This window comes from Centroberyx gerrardi, chromosome 19 (assembly GCF_048128805.1).
Source record: "Centroberyx gerrardi isolate f3 chromosome 19, fCenGer3.hap1.cur.20231027, whole genome shotgun sequence".
Lineage (NCBI taxonomy): Eukaryota > Metazoa > Chordata > Actinopteri > Beryciformes > Berycidae > Centroberyx > Centroberyx gerrardi.
The window spans coordinates 18,132,550-18,154,327 of NC_136015.1; the positions used below are offsets into that span (position 1 = coordinate 18,132,550).

The window sequence follows — 21,778 nt, forward strand, 5'->3', positions numbered from 1 at the left end:
CGATGTAGACCATTCATATCTCGTCTTACAAATGGTGTGAAACAAACATTTGTAAAAGTGTAAATATCTTCTATTTATAGGAAACGTTTTAAGGGTGTGTAAACTGTCATCTCCGGTGAGAGATGAAACACTGTTAAATAACGATTAAATAAACATCTCATCTGACAAAAGACATTATTCTCTCGTCTTCATCACTCAAATATTGATTACATGTTGACTGTGGCAAGACGTATAACTTCCTAACAGCTTCCTACTTCAAACAGAATAGCTTCCTGAGGATACTGTGCTTGCAGATCATCTGAAAAAGATGTGGATTGAATGTGATTTTACTGTCTGTATTTGAATGGGTAAAGAACATGTGATGCATACTGGGACTTTATAGCCGCCCAGCTTAATATCCTCTCTTTGCATGCAAACACAGCAGTGGCTGAGTGTCTAATGAAGATAGCGCTTATTGTAACTAATGAGGCTGGATGTAATGTTAGCCTTGAGCGGGTCTCCATCTACTTACAGTAAGTCTTATGCTCCATTAGGCCGGTCCGTCTCTTTTAAATGTCTCCGGCGAGAAGACATGAATCAGATTCAAGCCCTATCCCAAGCCTTGCTCTCCAATCACATGACAGATAAGAACATGCTGCTGCAATGATGACTGAATATGTTCATGTTATTTTTAATTAGATACCCTAACTACTGTAACTGTTTGTCAAAGTTTGTCAGGATTGATAATATGGAATAAAATACCCATAAGACTTACCCAAAGCAGCATGACATCCATACTATTTTATTTCATTCCCCTTTAAACATATACCACAATAATCATCACAAAATCAACATTATGTGGTCCAAGCACTATAAATGGCATTCATACCTGACCACACACAGTACTGAATGAACAATTCAAGAAAAAAAACAAAAACAAGCTGGTGTACGTGTAAATTGGATAGCAACTTTGCATTTCCATACGATGATAATAGTCAGTTTTTCTTTTATTAAAAACACCAGTGATTTCAGAAGCCTAAGAAAATGTCCCCACTGATTCTTACCAATGCACTCCTCTCTTGGCTGCACCACTCCAGACATGCATAGAGGTTATTTCACAGATGCCTCCCTTCATAAAGCACAAAATTTGGCAACATGTATGTTTAAATAAGTCCTTCGATCATCATCAAAACATGTTCTGTCTGTAGTAAGGCTTTTGAACGCAATTAGGCAAAGGCATTTTTAGGATTAAATGTTTTGATGTGGCCTATTTACTACCTGCATCAAATTACTCCTCACTGAAGGTAAAATCGACAGTCGCAGGCTTTGACACACAGAAAAGCCGTTCTGTGCTTTCTCCTCACGCTGGGTGGCCTAACACTGTCCACAGCAGTGACAATTAAAACACACACACTTCTGGCGTGGTCTTCAGGCCTCAGTGCACATTTTCCACTGGCCTAAATGTTATCAACGTTATGTCCTTTATCTGTGTCAGACTCATAATCACAGTCTGTAACAAACTGGATTATCCACGGGCAAATTTCATCAATTTAGTGGGACAATTACACTTAGGGTCAGTGCATTCAGAGAGCAATGTGTATTGCTTTATTCCCTGGCTGGTGGACTGTAACGGGAATGGTTACCAAGCGAAGAGGTCAGCTAGCTTCATGGGCACTTTCCTACACACACAGCTCTCAAATGTTCCAGCAATCAGCAGGCGGGACACCGATTTCCTCGTCCACTGGCCAAAGTGGCAGGTGGATTCCAAAAACTGAGCTGCCACATTCACCATTTCACAAGCCAAACTGCTTCTTAAGAACAGAAACGAGACTGTCTGTTCACCTGCCAAAGTGTCAAATCTTCCCAGCCACAAACAAAATTAACCAGCATTTGGTGACTGGTGGTAATTCCCCGTCCTGTCAGGTATCCAGTTAGACATCTTGCTGCTCTGTTGGACAAAGGCTGACTCGAGCAGTCGTCCACCAGTGGCCTAGACGCCTGCAGCGCTGGGACTGGCCGTTCCAACAGCGAGGCTATTCATGTTCTCTGTGTCCTACAGCCTTGTCCTTTGTAGTGAACCTGCTCTGGCCTGACCAGACACTTGGCTATTCTCTATCAGAGGAAAGAGAAACCGCTATTAGACCTGGGTCAAATAGTATTTACATGTAATTTGTGGCGTTTATTCTAAATTGCTTGGAGTACCAGATGGGTGGGGTTTACTGCAGAAGGACAATGAATGTCAATCACAGAAAAGTAGACTTCACTCTCAAAATATGTTCCTTTGATTATCTGAACAAAGCCACCCATCTGGCATCTGAACAGGCTGAAACAAACTATAAAAAGTATTTCAAATAGTATTTAACCAAGGTCTGATTCCTATCTCGCCCAGACCGTCACATTAAGGCAGAATACAAGTAAAACAAATAGCAAACACCACTAATGCACTGTACTAAGGCAAGTCATCTGCAGCATTCAGCATAAGACTATCGCAATGATAGAAAAACAGCAAATGATGAAGTGACGGGATCACAGCAATGTTAACAGGAAGACAAAACCAGGTCGACCGTCTCGGCGCCTGGGCTGCTTTACTTTGAGTAAGAACATTCTGGATTTCACCTGGTGTTGACATTGCTTGGTCTCAGAAGCAGGAAATGATCAGACGTACTGTGGGAAGTCTTCTCTATCTGGAGAAAGCAGAATTCAGTCTCCGGTCTTGTTTCGCCAATCCTCATTAAGTGGCTTCATGTCGACAAAGTCCACCGCTGAGTTTGAGACGTCTCTTTTGTTTGAATATTTAGCAGAGCATGGTTTTCAGTGGAAGCAAAACAGCTATACCTTACATATATCAGTCAGCACCAAGAAAGAAACGGATAAAACAAAAAGAAAGTGAGAGGTTTAAAAAAAAAACGTAAAAAAAAAAAAAAAGTTTGATTTAACAAGATTTAACAAGACAACAGCTCACAATAGAACACCCTGAAATATAAATGATCCATAAATGAGAGAAAGAAACAAGTAGAAGTGGTTAAGAGGAGTTCATGCTCAGTGAAGTCCAGCCGTGAGGGAGGGAGGACCGTGATTGATCAGTTGTACTCATCGTCAGTCCTCGCCCCGGAGCAGCAGGGCCGGCTGGCTGTGTGTGAGCGCGCTGAGCTCCAGCTCGGCTTCAGACGATGTACTGGTAAACGTCCGCCTTGCCGTGGTCGGGCGTCGCGAACGGGCTCAGCCAGGCTACGGAGAACGGATGGCCGAACACCACCTTCATGTTCATCCATTTGGACTTTTTGGCCCATCTTCTCTCCTCCTTTTTCAGCTGCTCGATACCCTGTGGACATAAGATGAGAGGAGCGATTATGAAACAGACGGTTCTAGTCTCCAGGTCTGACTGCCTGAGTCACATTCAAAGCTGCTGTAAAATACCCAGTCAAAGCACACCTGTGGCTGTCAATTGAAATATTAATGCTGCAACAAAAAATAACCCCTTGAAAGGATTAAAAATTAAGCATGTTTTCCATTCTTTTGAATTGCTCTTAGAGGCCTTAGTCAGGGTTAAGTGACTCACTGCCTCGGCTATTCCTGACAGTCTCAGAGCAGCACACATGAGATGTACTAATAAGGTAGAGAACGGCAGCACTCTATAAGACTGAAATTGATTGAAATAGGTGATCTTTTTAGTGAATATTATAGCAATATTATAGAGTCATCCCTGTAGGTGGTTTGATACACTAATCTCAAACAACCTGGAAGCCACAGGTAAGTTAATCACCTGTTCCTATCCATATCTGTTTACTGATTTTGTGAACAGTTCTTTTTCCATCAAGCAACAGCACCTCTTAGCTATTCTAAAATCACTGTGTGGCTTATTGCTTAAATAAAATGTGTATAATATTGTCTGTACTTTTTTAACCCATCTCTTAAGAGTCCAACCAAACTAGTATTACTCCTTTTTGGAGAAAATATCGTCAAATGTTACTGTTGTGTAAAAGTGTGGATCTAGATACAGCATTGCACACCACATATTTAGGTGAGAAAATTTCTGGTAACACTTTATTTGAATAGTCCAACGTTGATACTCAACTATCAAGTGACAAATAGTAGATGTTGAAAAAAGTGTCGCTTGCCTATTGGCTGCATCTCCACAACATTAACCCCAACCCTAAGATTAACCCCATCCCAGACACTGAATATCTACAGACCACTTTTCACACAGTTATGAGTGTCACTAGTGTTTCCACTTACCGTCTCATCGGTACAGATGGAGTGGACCTGAGTCCCAAACATAACCGCCGTGAAGATCAGAAAGAGGAGGCCCTCGAAGCACAGGAGGATGAGGAGGATGACGGTGGCTGGAGGAGAGAAGTTACTGCACTCTGAGGAGGGAGGAGGAAAGAGGAGGAGAGAGAGGGGGGGAGGTTATTCATGTCAAAAAAAGAGAGGAACAGGTTTGTTACCTTTCTAAGTAAATAAGTAAAGTTTATATAGCACCTTTCAAGAGTGAGCGTAACAAAGTGCTTCACAAGTTAATAAAACAATAACACATTAAGAAAAATAAAAAAAAGCAATTAAATAAACCCTTTGTTTATGGTTACAAGATGAAGTGAAGCACCTCACTGACACCCTGGATACTGACTATCCCATCAGTTCAAATAGGACAGAGACATAGAAGAAAACAGTAATGCGAGTAAACAGGCTGGAGCGCTAACGAAAAACATATGCTGGCAAATTTTGTCTGTGGCTGGGAAGATTGGCATCTCTACCAGCCACTTTGGGAGAAAACTAAGCATATTCTGAAAATCTAGTTGGCTGGTAAAACAGTAATGTCCCTCGTGAATTTCATTTAATTTCATTTAATGTCCCTACAGGCCACTGTGGCCTGTAGAAAACAGGCTTGTACGGTACAGTATGATACTTACTCGTCCAGTCTTCTTCAAAGCAGAAAACGAAATGGAAGGCCACCAGGACTAGTGAATGTAAGGATATTAGTGCAATGTACATCTGAAAAGAAACATCGATTTGATATTAACATAGATTATATTCTGAAATAAACACATAATATCACAATGTTATAATGGAATTCAAAAACCATACAGGGGCTCTTAATCCGATAAATGATGAATGTATTTTGACAAAATTCAAAAAGGGGTTTAAGACTCACTGTGAAGAGCACAAAGTATTTCTGGTTGTTCTCTCCGACACAGTTGTTGACCCAGGGACAGTGGTGGTCCATCTTTTTGATGCAGCGTTTACACACACTGTGGATACACACACACACACAAATAATAAAGCATGAGGAGATAAGATGAAAGCAGAAAAGCCAGTCGAGCTAAATATTATGGGCAAACTGTGACCTGCTCAAGTTGCTACCCCTGGGCAGGCAAAAGACCAAGCAGAATATATATTTAATTAATAACAGTAAATCACAACACACGCATAAACTCTGTCAGTCCATCCACCTTTAGCAGCGTAATTCAATGTTGGCATTGATAGACGTGAGGAACTGGAACAGCCTGCTGAGCTTGACTGTGCTCTCAATCACAGTGGCTGATGCGTTTGTGTGCGTTTGTGTGCGTTGTGTGTGTGTGTGTGTGTGTGTGTGTGTGTGTGTGTGTGTGTGTGTGTGTGTGTGTGTGTGTGTGTGTGTGTGTATGGGGTGGAGGGGGGGTATAATTTATTGAGAGAACCGTAGCTGGCTGACAACTCAAGTAAGCCTTGACAACTGATAATCTATCATCTCCAACGTGCTTCGCTTACATGCTCTCTCAGGTAAAAATAAAGCAGGTATGGTATTCCAGTATATTATTATTCTTAGTGCATATACAGTATATATATATATATATATATATATATTTATATATATTTAACCCCACAAACTATTTATAATAATCTCCATAGTCTGAATTTGGGGGAAAGGGACCCTGGGTTTAGTGTGATGAGAATCTATCACAATAGTTATACATAATATACAAGGATTTGACAAATAATTAATTTGTTTGTCAAATCTCAATTAAAGGTTTTGAATACCTTTCATAAATGCGAAAAACGAAATAACAATAAAGGGTTGTTAATGCAAAAAATAGTATATAGTAAGAGGATATAGTATATAGTAAACAAAAAAAAAAAAAACTATATAACCTTAATAGTTATTATAACCAAGACACAACAGTAACTTAAAGTTTGTTTCAGCTTGTTAACTAATAAAATCAATTGTCTCTGCTCTGCTATGGAACAGTATTGTTTTTGGCTTAAACAACTAAATGGACCCCACACACACGCACATACACTCGAAAGAAAAATAAGATAAAGTTGCAGGCCTTTATATTACATATCACTCTTATGTGTAGTTTGAGATCAGTGTCTTATTTCACCATCTCATCATCTCAAACCACCCACAAGGATGACTCATACAATGCTATAATATCCACTAAAAAGATCATCTATTTCATTCAAACTGACATCCATTTTTTCCCTTTGAGACACAATGACTCACTGACTTTACAATTCAATTACTCCACAGTGTTTTTGCACTTTTCATGCCTCGAGATCCCAGGGAACCCGCTGAGCAGCCACAGAGGAAACTCCTTAATATCAAGCTGCGAAGTCTAGAGGGAAATGCTTCGCAGCTCCCATAAAAAAAAAGAAAAACAAACACACACACACCCACATAGGCAGGAGAATAGGAGCAGGAACAAACACAGGGGAGGAGGGGGGGTTTCCCAGTGGGACAGTCATCTTAAGACTTCCTCTGTAAGGTGCAGACTGCAGCACAATGCTCCACCCAGCCCGGTCCCACAGCTTGCATGTTGCAGTGGTTGCAAAGATCAGTTTCGGTAATCCCCTTGTAACATTTTCCCACCATCTACACACACACACAGAGACACACACACACACACACACACACACACACACACACAGCGATGTACCTGCAGTGGTGGGCTCTGTCAGGCTTGATGCTGCAGCACTTGGGACACTTGTAGACAACCTGGCCCGGTTTCAGCTGGAGGCTTTCGATGAATTCCTTGGTGGCGTTCCCTTTAGGCACGGCTCCCTGGGAGAGAGGTGAGAAAACATGAAAAAGTGGTGAGGAGGCTTTGGATCATTTTTTATATTACTGCAGATGTCTAACAGTGTTTGCTTTACAATCATTTAGCAGCGGAGGCTCCTTAAAAATGTAAATTCGCCCCCACAGCTAGAAAAATGTAAGCACAATAAAAAATGTATCATCTGGCCTTATTGCTCAGCCTGCCAACCAGAAAAAAAAGAACAATAGCATACAAATACAGCACAACTGTCCATATATTATGATATAAATATCCAAATAAGAGCCATTTTTTTAACTGCAACACCTACTGGAACTGATCCTTGAATGGGCCCAAGAGCAAAACTGGGTCCCAGAAACAAAATCCCTACCTACCCTGACACAAGAAAGAAAAACTCATGTCGAAAATAAAGGTTCTCTTGGGTGACATGTTTTATTATTTGGGAACAGCTTATAAGAAGTGTGTTAAAGCCTATATAGTAAATGTATCCATTCTATCCTTTGAAACAATGAAAGGGAGAGTCTTTTGAAACACTGTGAGGATGCGGCTTTCCACAGAAACTGTAAGACTGATCACCTAACCGAGAGGCAGAGTAACTAGACTGACTGACTGACCGGGTCTGTGCACATGGCCTTGGCGTGAGAGGCGAGGGCGAGGAAGGCCAGGCTGTTGAAGAGCGCCCCGTTGATGAGGCTGTAGGCCACGTTCTTGGCGGGCAGCAGCATGACGAACACCACCACGAACTCGGCGTAGAAGACCAGGAACCAGGTGATGACGCCGCACACGATGCCGCAGCCGTCGCGGATGAACCACATGGTGTCGGAGCCGGTGCGGGGCGGGGGAGGGGCGCAGTGCTCGGGCTTCAGGTAGCCGGCTTGCCGCTCTATGTCCCTGGTGCGGTGCGCCGGGCTCTTCATCCTACAACATCCGTGGCTCCAGCCGCATGCTGGGAGGAGTGAGGAGAGTCAGAGAGAAAAGAAGAGACAGCAGAGGGAGGGAAAGATAAAGAGCGAGAAAGAGGAATCAGAGAATTAGGCGAGGGATTTGGATTGGGTACGGATGTATCAATGAGGGGAGGTACCGCTGCGCCCCGCTCTGTGCTGTCAGCAGTACTGGGATGCAACTGTGTAGGAGTGCTGTCCCACAACAATTATGAGTTCGTGTAAACAGACTAATAAGTAGGCTACACTCTTGTGTAATATAGAGAGCGGGAAATAAGGGACACAGTGAATCAGCAAATGAGGTGCCTGACAATACTCGGGAAGAAGCAGGAAGTGAAAGAGGCGTAAACATTGACTAGTCTAATCCTGAGAGGGCAAACAATCCATCCAGATTCCTCTCACAGTGAGAAAAAAGGAGGAGGTTGTCGGTGGATTTAGAAACTAAAATTCAGCTATTCTGTTGTTCAAAGTGAAACAGCCTACATAGTTCTCCTGGACTGCACTGGGTCTTAGTCTGTGCTCTGCTCTGTTTGGAGACTAGGCATGCGAACGAGGAATAACCTTTAAACATGTTTGAGTGTGTGGACAATGCTGACATGGCTTCAAAAGGGCCGAAATGTCAGAAAACCAAAAATAGGCCTCGCTATTATGCCGATAAACTAGAATAAAACGGCTCGTCCCCTGAGGGCGTCTGGACCACAGCGGCCCCTTCTCCCCTCTAAAACCCAAGCTTGTAGTTAGTGCAGTCAAATTGCCTAGTCATTCCTGAGAATTTAATCTATCCGTCAAGCTCATCTGAGCGATAGCCTAATCTCACTTCTATGTCTGCTAATTAGGATTTGGCCAATGATCTTGGCAGTTCAGCATTCACCCCCTCCCCCCGCCCCAAGGATAGGAATTTAATCAAAAGATTTTTACAGCAAAAAGATACGGCAGCATTCCCACAACATGTTTGGGAGGAGATTAATTGACGCCAAGGATCAAACTACAATATCTAATGATCCATTACAGCCTAAATCCAGATCACACACAGACCCTTTTCCCCTCCGTCTATGCATCCAATTCCCTGGCCCTCCTCCCAGCTCGGTGCCTGCCTGGCCTCTGACTCTAACTCGATCTACTGTAAAAAAAATCAACCTGTTCAACACTTCCTCCTCACGCCCACATTGCACCACCACCAAACCAGAACGCCCTCTTTCATCACACGCTCACTTCATCCCAGCCTGTGGGTGAATCCTTGCATAAGAGGGTCAGGGTCAATCTCTTTAAATTCAACCAGCTGAGAGAGATATATACCCTAAACGCTTGTTTGTGCTTGTTTGGTGCGATTTTCCATGTGTAGCGTGCGTGGGCTGTGCAATGTGCATTAATTATACCGTATATTTAGACTGGGCTGTCATGAAAAAGCTATACAGATCTCACTGAAACATATATGTATAAATAAAAGGATTCATAATCGTAAACATCACATTTTGCATAGGGTTCCTCCTTCTAGACCAAACAGGAGAATCATGTTCTGTTGCTTCTTATCTAATTTCAATGTTTATTTTTTTTTAATCTTGATGAAAATTCACTGAATAAAATGACAAACCCCAATCCTGCTGTGTATCCTCTTGACCCTTTCTACGCTGCCTTTCACGACACATCAAGTCAAGCTACATCCTTCCTTCTTTGAGGCTGGGTGGGAGGTCACGTCAGAGGTCCAGTGTGTCGGTCCGCAGCTATCACTTTCACCAGAGGCCAGGGATTAACCATCTGCCCCGACCGTTACACCCTGCTCCTAATGGGCTTACCCAACACTAACAGCCGATCCAGCTAATTTCACTCAACAAGGTGCCCAAACACTAAAAACAGACCCAACCATCGCAGCCATCACAAGCCATACATAAGCTGTGGCAGTGAGTTAAAGTAAATAACCGATGTAGATTCAGTGTTTCCTCTGTAGTTTTAAGCAGCTGTTGTGCTTAAGGGGATAATTCTAGTTTTGTCCCATATCTGTCACTGTTTGGGTCTAGCCTAAATTATGTTTCAAGTTGAGGCTGTAGTGCTAAAAATGTTTTTTAATCATAATAAAATCATTACTTTTAAAACATTTGGACTATTTGAGCTTTAGATGATAGTAAAATGAAATTACAATTCCTAATTTTAGTTTCACTCTTTCTCTAGCAGTGGTGGTAATCTCCTTGCTGTGGTGGCGCACCGCTGCCAAATGAATACAGAGGAAACACTGAGATTCCTTTCATTCCAACAGAGATAACCTGCCTCACTAAATCTTATCAGACATAGGAAAGATTTGACTGTTTGCTTGTCTGCGTTTAGCACTGTAACAGAGAATATAACAATCTGACTTTGAGCAGAGAGTGGAAAATATGTCTGTGAATCACGTTTTGTCTATCAGACAAGCTGCAAACACAAAAGGTTACTTATTAGCTAAACCCAACATAGAGAACGGGCCTAACATAGACATTATTATGACAATTTATACAGTACATTATACATCTGATTCAGCTGGAGGTTTCAGGTCAAACATGCTTCAGTGAGGGGGATGCCAGGAATATAGGGCACTCGGTAAAGGCGTCGTGATCATGTGAATGGCAGTTACCATTCATTTCATGAGAGACAAATAGGCTAAAATGTCCCAAAATTAGATGTTCATTGAAAATGTGTATGATCTGACAAGATAAGAACCTGCTGCGATAAAGTGCCAAAAGGACTGGAATGGAACTGACTGCAAAGCCAGAGTTCATTAACAACAGTCAATTAAATCAATGGCCTTTTGTAGTAGACTGGTGAATGAGTCTATAGACTGCCCTCAGTGAATGGCCGCTGAGCTATACAATGAATGCATCTGACTGACTTCAGTACTGCGTAACATAAACATTTTACAGAACAGCCCCCCTTTCCTCTTGTAAACCTAAAGAAAAGAGACAACAGTCGATAGCTGCAACATTATTTCTAGCATCATGAAGTCTCTGCAGCGCTGTAAGACCAGATATGTGAATGTGCCAGAGTTGCAGCAGCGAGCTAACTCAAAACTTGTGTGCAGCAGATATTCAATTAATGATTTATGGGTATGTTTGATGCCCTGCTGCTAGAATGCCTGGAAGAGCGATTAATAGGATTGAGTGATGGTGGCAACTACTGTCTGCAGGCAGGATGGGAGGCATGGAGAAATTTAGAGATGAGGGATGGATGGATTTGACCCCCTAGTGAGATAAACAGTTAATTAACACACTGATGTGATTTCAGTTTACAGCTAACCTCACTCGGCATTCCTGACAAAACGACAGTCCTTGGACTATACAGTAACATGTTGCAACTTTTAACCGTTCTGCTCATGGGTTTCCCTGTTGCTAAATCACAGCAAAAGGAAGTGTTTGAGTTAGGCTACAAACTAGCAGACAGGTTTTAAATTAGAGATCTGATGAAGATATAATGATCATAATTTACCAGCAAGTAGTAATACAATATTGTAAAATCAACCAGGAGTGAATCTAGCAACCTTTAGGGTCTTGCTATCCTTGTCTTTGGGTTTATAGGGTTGGTTTGATTTAGCAATGGATTAAGATGTACAGCAACTGTTATATTAGACGATTTCAAACACATCTGCCCTGCTGAAGTGTCCTTGAGCAAGACACTGAATCCCTGCCAGCTCCAGAGGTGCTGCTCTGTAGCACACCCTGACCTTTGACCTCCCTGGAGACAGGCAAGCAAAAAGAGAATTTTCCTTTGGTATTCAATAGAGTATCACATTATTATCAAATTATAGAGACACAGTGATCTTAATTTGTCAGTTAGTACTACAGCAATCTCATAAACCCGACCAGGAAGTGGCTCTAGCAGCCCTCGCGGTGTGGTGTGAAGCTGGGCTGGACACTACGCCTTCTCCTCGGGCTTCCATGGGGTTGGCAGCTGATAAAGGCATTGAGGAAATGTCACGTTTAAAAAATGTAAAAAGCAACAAGTCACATCATTTAGACACCATACCTCGCACTCTCCTGGCTTGTCGACGAAAGTTTGTAACAAGTCCTCACGTAGTTATGAAGCTCGGTTAAGTTAAAACACACAAAAACTGACAGTGAGTGGCACCTCCGCCGCTCCGCCCGTGTAGCTCAATCCCGGCTAACCTCACTGTTCTGCGGGCAGCTTCCAACGGCTCAACGGCTCGACCCCCCGTTCACTGCCGCCTTGCCTCGGTTTCGACGGGCGGGTTTCGCTTATTCGTATGTAAATTACAGCGGGGATACAACCCTAAAATACGCCGTTACCCAACTTCTTTATTGTTTCTTTCGTTGGCAATCCAGAAAGCTCTGCGGGTAGGACAACAAACGCAGAGCCAACCAGGAAGTCTCCTCCACTCTCTCTCCTGCCTGCCTCCCATGCGCAGGACTCCGCACCGCGCGGAGGAGCGGAGCGGCAGATCTGGAATCAGTTAGTAACCGTCTCCTGGCAACGAGGTGCGACTATCTGAAGATATTCAATCTGACCCAGGGTCTGTGATGGAGATGGGAATCCTGCTGCATTGTAAACATCAAACAGAGCAAACGGATCTCCCCTTTTTTTTCTCTCTTTAGTGTACAATGCAAGTGTCAATCAGATGGAAACCTCTCGAGACTTTGCTCTCTCTTTAAATAAATAGAGTTTGAATGGCGAATGAAATATACGCCTCAGAACGACTTATATCCTTTATGGCAGCAAGCAATATCACATGAAAATATATCACGCACAGAAAGAAAGTTATTTAAAACTGTATTTGAAAGTTGTTTGGAAGATTAAGGTGTATTTTTTGTATGGCTCATTCATTAGTAATCAATTTCTGTGCATTGGAACTGGCTGTACTATGGCTATTCCACATCAATGGGCGGGGTCCCTTTCATTTGCTGAAAGATCATTTGGAAACTGCTAACCGGGCCATCCGGGTGTACAAAGCCTGCGTACCCCCAGTCTGAGATTTTGTCACCTATTGATGACGTAGTGTATGCGCGACACACATGCTACCACTACCAGTGTTTTTACATTATGGCAACGGTACAAGTTAGCGAGGCTGAAAAAGTGTACATCTTACACGGTATACGGGTAAGTTTCATTCTCAGATAGGCGCGATAGTTCAGGTATCGACTCTTCTACATTGAATATTTCGATAAATGTCACCACAGCTTGGTCTTTAATGTCAGAAAGTTAGCTAACGTTAGCTAGCTAGTACCACTTCCTAACTGATGGATGCTTCTTCTGTGTTTCTGTTGTCATTTTCATCCTTGTCATCAGGATGACTTGCGGGTGGATGGAAGAAGCTGTGAGGACTACAGACACATGGAGATCGAGACTGACGTGGTTTCCAACACAGACGGCTCAGCCAAAGTCACACTGGTAATTGTCACACCTAATGTCTTAGGTGAAGGCAGTGTATGAAACCTTTAACACTGGATTTAAACCCATAGACTGTGGGAAAGCATGTGAAAAATGTGGCAAAGCACACGGTCAGACAGGGTGCAGGATGGTTTATTCTCCCAAATACAAGTCCAGTGTTAAGTGTGAATCAGGCTAAAAAAATAAAAAAAAAATCAAAGTCAATAACATAATAATAAGGAAACAAACAATAGCTTTTAACCTTGGTTTTAAATGAAAAGAATATGAATTTCACCTCTTAAGGCATGACAATACAGCTCCTCACAGCACCTTTATTATCTTCAACAGATGCATGTTAACTGTTGGCTCCCTGCAGTTTGAACCTGGACTAGCAACACTTACACAAGATGTTGATCTGTTCACCCACTGTCACTAATCATCCTACTAACACTTTCTAATTGAACATCATGTAACATAGATGCTGAATAATGTACACCCATCTGTTAGTAATGTATTGTATCAGAGGGAACATTACTATTTACTTTTTATTAGCTATTCCTTCCTATCTTATTCTTATATTATACCTTAGGATGACTTGAATGATTGTCTAATGCTTTGTGTTTTGTATCCTCCAGGGTCACACAGCAATTCTAGTTGGAATTAAGGCTGAGATTGGGAAACCAAGGCCTATGGTGCCAGATGAAGGATATTTGGAGTTCTTTGTTGATTGGTAGGTACAGTATGGTGCTACTGCCATTAGTAAAGTAAGGATAAACTGTAAATGCTTTAAGTTAGAAATGGGTAACCAGTTTTATGTTAGTGTTTTGATGGAAACCCTGACTACCACCAGGAGGTAGTGTTGCATCAGTTGTTCCCCATGAGATGCGTTCCCAAAAGATAATGATAACGGACACCATAGAAAACATTAGAAAACACAGTACTCTGTCTTTCAAGTCTATCCTTAAATATCCGATGAACATCTCCTGGAGATACCTACTCTTTCTCCCTCACTACTTTCCCACAGACTGAATAAATAATAAAAATACTGAAGGTGAGGAAACTGCCCACTCTTGTTTTTCTAGATCGACAGATAGGTAGATAGATAGATATCTTGTTACCTCACATCTTGTATTATGCTACATTTTCCTTGTTTTTTCCTTCCTTCACTAGTTCGGCCAATGCAACCCCAGAGTTTGAGGGTCGAGGAGGCGAGGAGCTGGGCACAGAGCTGAGCAACACTCTCTACAAAGTCTTCAACAACAAACGCAGTGTGGACTTGAAGAGCCTGTGTATCAGTGCTGGGGAACACTGCTGGGCGCTCTATGTGGATGTGCTGGTGAGCAATCGTTAAAAATCAAATAGATCCGAGGTTCTGTACTGGCAAGCTGCAGGACAAAGCTCAGATGTGGCTTAAGATTTTGCTCAAATTGAAGAAAGTCAATGTCAGAGTTATATATAGTACAAAGTATCATTACAATTCAATGAAATCAGATTAGCATCTCACTTATTCTGTTGCTTTTAAAAATATAATGCATATGTGTCCTGCAGTTCTTTAAACATCTATTCCTACTTGTACTGTATGTTCATACCGGGCTTAATATAAAATGTAGAAACAAATTATCTGCTGCGGTATGTGGATTGTTTACCCCATCAAAAAAAGTGAAGAACCACAGGATTCAGTTAATGCCAGTCAGGCTGCAAAGATTATCTCTTTGCTAAACTATGTAGATGTGGTCCGTTTCTCCTAGACAAAGTGTTTCTCTGGTTCAGTGGAGTGAATTGGAATAGTGCTGTTGAAGGTCTGGTGTACTCATGTTCCAAGGCAAAATCCCACTCTGTTTTTGTTTCCACAGCTCCTGCAGTGTGATGGAAACCTATATGATGCCATCTCAATAGCTATCAAGGCAGCTCTCTTCAACACTAAGTAAGTAAAATGTCATACTGGTTTGGGTCTTTGGGTCTTTATGAAGGGATTCCCAAATCCCACGGTTAATTATCGCTGTCAGACCTTTCAGTTTAATAGACTCTTTGTTCATATAGATTGAATTGATTTCATGAGGAAAAGCTTGACTCAGTAAAATGAAAGCTAATAGCCAGTTGTCTGATTTTCCCCTGTGCTCTTAACAACAGAATTCCCAAAGTGTTCATATCAGCGGACGACGAAGGAGGGAAGGAAATCGAGCTGTCAGACGACCCTTATGACTGCATGAGACTCGACGTAGAAAACGTTCCCTGCATAGTGACCTTGTGCAAGGTAAGCTCGCATGCTGACATTCACATCATTATTTCTAACTATAATTACCTGCAGTTAAAGTGATGTTGAACTTTGGTAGTACCTTGGATTGTGTAGCTTCCTGACCATGATATAACCCCCAAATCACACATTTTTTCACCTATTTACAGTTATTGGTAAATGTATTAGTTTCTTCATTCAAGTTTCCACCGACTGGATTTCGGTGTTGCACTTGTTCAAACTGAAAGGTTTAATAACATAAAGAAAGCGATTCACTTAAAAAGAATTCAGCAGAATGACTCATTTTTTTATGTATTGTCAGAATCTACCAGAGATTCTGACAATACTATAATAATAATACCGGAGCAACAGATAACAGAGAATCTGCGATTTTGGGGTATTATCATCACCCAAAGTACTACCAACATCACTTTAAGTCATATTACTTCATTCTTTTTTATCCACATTATGCACTCATTTTGCTTATGCGTGTGTGGGCTTGTTGAATAAACGGCCAAACGTACACACTGCTAATCCCTCCTGACGTGGCCTGTCTGTCCCCAGGTGGGCCACAGGCACGTGGTGGACGCCACGCTGCAGGAGAAGGCTTGCTCTGTGGCGAGCCTCATCATCTCCGTCACACACAAGGGCACGGTGACCTGCGTGAGGAAGGTGGGCGGAGGCAGCCTGGACCCGGAGAGCATCTTTGAAATGACAGAGGTGAGTCAGAGGGTCCGCCGCTCTCTTGCCCTCCTCCTCTGCCATCTGTCCTCCTCTCCCCTCCCAGCTGAGGCATTAGCATAACATGAAGCTGTGAAAGTTGACCTTCAGCCACTAAGGCGGGTTTTTAATCTCTCAGTTGGATGAATCCGCTGTTACAGAAATATACTGAATGTAAAAGCTTTCTGAGATCTTAAGAATTTCAGACTTTGGTTAGAATGTGCTGGTTTGCTTACTGTTTACTGTCTAAATTTAAGTGTATACATATCAAATTAAAGCAGACAGTGTGCACTAAACTCATAGTCATTGTGTCAATTCACATTTGGAAGTATGGGGCCATAATATTTAACACTGAGATAACCATTAAATACTTATGGAGCTCACCGCACATGGTGTTTTTTGTTCCAAAATTAGGGATTTTTTAAAAATTAAGGATCAAATTATGGTGCTTTTTCTAGCATCCTAGGTAACTTAAGGTCTTACTTGACAAAATCCTAACTTTTACAAACTAGAGATATTAGAGAAATTTCATGATGAACCTAAGGTACTGCTAATAATGCTAATATATGCTAATGCTAATATGTTGTGTTGCTCCCAGGCAGGTAAACGGGTGGGGAAGGCCCTTCATGCCCCTCTGATGAAGCTGCTGCATCAGGAGGAGAGTTTGGGAAAGAAGAGAGAGAAAGTTGGCTTCCTTGGTTAGGATCAACTATCTGTGTATGTACATGTCTAATTTTCTAATAAAGCTTTTTAATTTGTACAGTCTGCTCGTCTCTGTCTTTACTGAAACTTAAATACATTTATTTTATATACCTTAGGGGTATGATGAATACATTACATACCCCATACATTTCAATCACAACGAATTAACCTGTGTAGAGGACATCAATGATTCAATAAGTAATAATCAATAATCTAATATGAGAAAGGATACTAAGCATAAGCACAACGAGGAGCTTCAGGTCACATTAGAGAGTCTAAACTAAGATGCAAAGAGATCCTGGACAGATATTCTTCCTATTTAAGCCACCAATATTTTGTGGCCTTGTAGTATATTGGGGATATTATTACAATGGGACTAGGTTTAGTAAAAGAAAATATCCAGTCAGTCCATTAAGTCAGTGGTTCTCAACTTGGGGTCCGGGGACCACCAGGGGTCTTTGAGGGGGTTCCAGGGGGGCCCCAGCAAACTGATGAATTGCTAAACTTCACCATTATTTAATTTACAAGAAGTTAACACGATTGGAGAATGTAGAAGAATGATTGTTTTGATCATAGTTTAACTGTTATCTCTCCACCTACAATACAGATAGTCATGGAATTCTGGACAAAATCATATCTAACAATTAAAATATTCTCAGATTTAGGTCCAAGAGACAAGATGTCATCAATTGGGGGTCAGTGGCCCTAATGTGGACTAAATTAGGGGTCCTTGATATGAAAAAGGTTGAGAATCACTGCATTGAGTTATGTTTTTGAACAGTGTGTTCCACAAAACTAAATTACTCACTCAACTAAATAACTGTTACATATAACAAAATTTCAATCAACAACAAAGCCTTTGAAACATCCTGGTGCCTTCTGCTCCAGACTAACCAAGCTTCAGTTCCTATCTGTGTAAAGCAACAAACCTAAAAAATACTCTCTATTTTGACAAGTCTTGCAGACACATCTCATATTGCCGCTGTACAGTCACAACAGAAGCCACAGAGTGGCGGCTGGTCACTGCGCGTCCCTTTGTCCTTGCCACGTGTCGGCGCAGGATCGTGTGAAGCTGGCTCACTGAAACACCAGATGTGACTCTGGACCAGTTCCACTCCTCCCTCAGACTCTCAGGGTGTGTTCGCTGGCTGACAGCAGGCAGGTCCAAAACAAACTGCTATTTACAGCCTCTCCCCTCACTGCAGGTTTTGAAATGAAAAATATCTACTCAGACAAACTTCTCGAGAGAATGACTGATTAAACCAAATCTAGAAAAAACAAAGTCAGGTATTTTGTTGTGTAGAGCTTGAGTCGAGTTAGTTCCACATCATCCTAGTTGGTTTCAAACTGAAGGATGGAAAACAAAGTATACAGGTAGTCCAAACTGTTTGGAGTTGGAGGTTTAAGATGTTATGATTAATGGGTTTGCATTGCTGTGGCCCATCACTGCCAAAAATACCTGGCAATATTCTTTAAATCTTGCCAGTATATAGCCAAAAAACAAGCTCCATACAGTATACCTTTCGGACAAGTTTTAGGAGAGAAAGCTGTTATTGCATCAAATGTTTTTCAAGATTTAAAGCCAAGAAACAACCTGTAACCATGGAGTTATTTAGGCTTTTAGGGGTGAGTCAGTGTTTATTTCTTTTTTCACCCACTTTGATGAAACACACCGTAATGTTACATAAACGGTTATGCCATAAACGGTTATGCCATAAACGCTAAGCGGAGGTTCCTGCTGTCTCGCCCAGTCTGCCAGTCTCCACCTGCTTTCCATGCCTGGTTCTGGTTAGCACCGGCCTTCCACATGAAGCGTCTGGAGCCAGATGAGACACACACCATCCTGAGGTTGGGCTGTTATTCCTGCAAACAGCAGTTTTGGACTGCAGCAGTTTCCCCTGTTGTGGGAGATGAGAGGGAGGGTGTGAGAAAGAGAGAGAGGAGAGAGAGAGAGAGAGAGGGAAGGGACAGATAAATTGCCAGTTTCCACGTTGGGGCAGCCTTATTCCGCAGGTCTAACCATGGAGTTCAAAGGAGTTTGTCTTCTGTTGGGAGTGCTGCTACTGGTGAACTGCTCTTTTCAGCAGGCTCCACCAAGGAAGAAGCCCCTGAAAAAAGGTGGGTGGCAGATATCTGATAAAGACCGCAACCAGTTGGCCGAATGACTGGACATTTATGTGTTATTTAACTAGATCAAAACATTTGTGTTGTTGAAATACTGTTATCTACTTCAATTTTCTTTATACAACACAAGTTTCCTGTTTAACCATGTGCCTAAAGCTGTTTGAGTCTTAATTTTAAGAGAAATGTTGAAATTATGATTTACAAATTAAGAAAATCACCCAAGCACCCATCATTGTCGCGACAACTTTACCTATTACTTTCTCTGATGCACCTGCATCATGCACTAATTTCCACTGCATCTTACACTCTCTGATTTTGACCTTCCTGATGTCCCTGGTGCCGGTGGATCCAGATGTGGGCAAGGATGCTGCCGTCGAACAGCTACAGAAACAGATCGATGACATTGTTCAGGAGCTCAACCTGCTGAAGGAACAACAGGCCTTGCAGACAGGTAAAACTGAATTTTTTTTTTACAGCTGGAACACAGACCTGAATTTGTTTTATTTTCAAAGACAGGCAGAAAAATCGAATTCCTCTCATCTGGGCTGGATTTCCCAAAAGCATCCCAACACTATCATCTTACCTTTTTGACTGACAGCGGTATTAAGCTGATGGAATCAATATTGAGACCCGTGCCACTTAGGAGACAGAAATAAAACTTGAACACCTTGTGGTTAGCGAAATGGTCCTTCAACCAGAGGATCCAGTTTCAAGTCCCTGTGTTGATAAGCATCCGACCTGCTGAAGTGTCCTTGAGCAAGACTCTGAACTCCTTCCCTTCTCTCTGATTTCCCAGTGGAGGAGAGGCAAGAGAATAAAGTATCACATTGGTAATAAAAAAATAGACAAAACTCTGTATCACTTCCATATGTAGAGGGATAGGAAATTTTTTTAGGGGGGTTATTGATTATATTTATTGACAGTGCTACATGAGCTTCACTGTTCAGGACACACCATTTGTATGCAAGTCAGAGGTTTATAGTCTGAGAGCGGTCTGTTTCCCTCACAAATAAATGAAGACAGATGGGGTACATGTGTAGTTTTTTGAAACAGCAGAGTCTTAATCTGGAGAACACATGGCAAACCCTGTCTGACCTCTTGCCCAGAACACGAAATGATATCCAGTTGTTCCGGATATCCACAAATCTTACAAGTACACATATAAAGCACTTGTCTTTCATTACGTTGATCATTAGCATTCAGAATATTGTGCTCGTATCTTGGCTCCAACAAACGACTAACCTAATTTTATTCATATTATTATCAAGGGAAAGTCCTCCAAGATATCATGACACCTGTATTATCTCCTAAGGAAAAAATTAAAGATGTTTTGCAGTGAGATCCCCCCCCAAAAAAATTAAACTCTCTAACTATCTATTCCCTCTTTTTCTTTCTCCCCAGTCTGTTTGAAAGGCATAAAGATCCATGGCAAGTGTTTCTTGGCTGAGCCTTTGAAGAAGCGCTACCACACAGCCAGCGAAGACTGCAACGCCTTAGGTGGCGTCCTGAGCGCACCCACATCCGCCGACGAGAACGACCAGCTCAGCGTCTACATCCGCCAGAGCATCGGCCCAGACGAGCAGGTCTGGCTCGGCATCAATGACATGGTGAGCGAGGGCAAGTGGATGGACCAGACCGGGTTCAGTATTGCCTACAAGAACTGGGACACGTCCAACCGCCGGTCCCCTCAGCCGGATGGCGGACAGGCCCAGAACTGCGCCGTGCTCGCCGGGACCGGTGGGAAGTGGTTCGACGAGAACTGTCGCGATGAAAAGGCCTCCGTCTGCCAGTTCAATATTGTCTGAGCACACATATCTAATCATAGACTTTGCGCATGGTAATAAGCTGCTTTCTGTTGTGTAATCTTTCTGCAATGCCACTTTCCCTGCTATTCTGAAAGGAGTTTCTAAACCAGCGGTTCTCAACTGGTTTTGCATTGGGACCTAAATTAGATCTTGAAATCTTAGTCAATTGTACTAAACGGTGACATATAAAGTTCTGTTTGACAAATGTTGTCTGGTGATATATGATTTGTGACTCTGGATCATATTCATAGATTTCAAGGCCCAAAAAGACCTCCTGAGAACAAGACTACATGGTCCTTCAATACTTAAGACCCCAAATTATCCAACAGTTGTATTGTTTGTATGTAGCATTCCTTGTGGTTACAATAAACCCAGAGAAAGCATAATTTAGGCAAGAATAGGCGAGGGATTGTGGGACAGGATCACTTCCAAAACCTCTGCGTTCATTTCATAGAAGTGTACATAGGCCCATAAAACATACAAGATGTTCATTTTTGCAACAATATCCGATACGTGGATATTGGATGTTCTCAATATTTCTGCAATAAAAGTGTGTTTAGGTGCTGGCACCCTGCACAAATGTCAAAACTGGGTGGGATTTTTTTAATTTGCACATATCCGCAACCCTGTTAGAGCGGTCCCATGACTCACCAGTTGAGAAACACTGGTTCAAACCAAGTGATCCCATGAGAACTACTGTGCTTTGGCAACAAGACTCACATGGAACCAAAATGGTAAGTGATATTGGATTTTCAAAACCAGAAAATCCAATATTATTTCCGATTGCTAGTCTTGCAGTCTCCTATTTTGACAAAATGTCTAGCCTGATATAACCTGAAAATTTTACATTAATAAACCATGAAAATCCTATTGTTAACTCTATTACTTATAATT

At 42.0% G+C, this 21,778-nt stretch overlaps 3 protein-coding genes across 4 annotated transcripts; 2 read left to right on the forward strand and 1 right to left on the reverse strand.

Annotated features, from left to right (window-relative positions):
* Positions 1-765: 765 nt before the first annotated feature.
* On the reverse strand, positions 766-12,336 carry zdhhc3b (zDHHC palmitoyltransferase 3b). The gene is made up of 7 exons (XM_071910868.2): positions 11,942-12,336; positions 7,628-7,959; positions 6,897-7,021; positions 5,132-5,228; positions 4,890-4,971; positions 4,216-4,346; positions 766-3,301 (listed from the first exon to the last, which is right to left on the reverse strand). Exons 2-7 carry the CDS (start codon positions 7,928-7,930, stop codon positions 3,143-3,145), a joined length of 897 nt encoding a protein of 298 aa, XP_071766969.1. The 5' UTR covers positions 7,931-7,959; positions 11,942-12,336; the 3' UTR covers positions 766-3,142.
* A 572-nt stretch (positions 12,337-12,908) lies between these two features.
* On the forward strand, positions 12,909-16,995 carry exosc7 (exosome component 7). 2 transcript variants are annotated; one of them, XM_071910889.2, is made up of 8 exons: positions 12,915-13,030; positions 13,220-13,321; positions 13,936-14,030; positions 14,471-14,636; positions 15,154-15,224; positions 15,431-15,554; positions 16,098-16,253; positions 16,852-16,995. In XM_071910889.2, the coding sequence occupies exons 1-8, from the start codon at positions 12,974-12,976 to the stop codon at positions 16,954-16,956; spliced, it is 876 nt and encodes a 291-aa protein (XP_071766990.1). In that variant the 5' UTR covers positions 12,915-12,973; the 3' UTR covers positions 16,957-16,995. The 2 variants fall into 2 exon arrangements, with proteins under 2 accessions (XP_071766991.2, XP_071766990.1); XM_071910890.2 differs by lacking the exon at positions 13,936-14,030 and having other exon boundaries at positions 12,909-13,030.
* A 1,956-nt stretch (positions 16,996-18,951) lies between these two features.
* Positions 18,952-21,752, forward strand: clec3bb (C-type lectin domain family 3, member Bb). The gene is made up of 3 exons (XM_071910887.2): positions 18,952-19,073; positions 19,432-19,530; positions 20,481-21,752. Exons 1-3 carry the CDS (start codon positions 18,977-18,979, stop codon positions 20,882-20,884), a joined length of 600 nt encoding a protein of 199 aa, XP_071766988.1. The 5' UTR covers positions 18,952-18,976; the 3' UTR covers positions 20,885-21,752.
* The last annotated feature ends 26 nt before the right edge of the window (positions 21,753-21,778 follow it).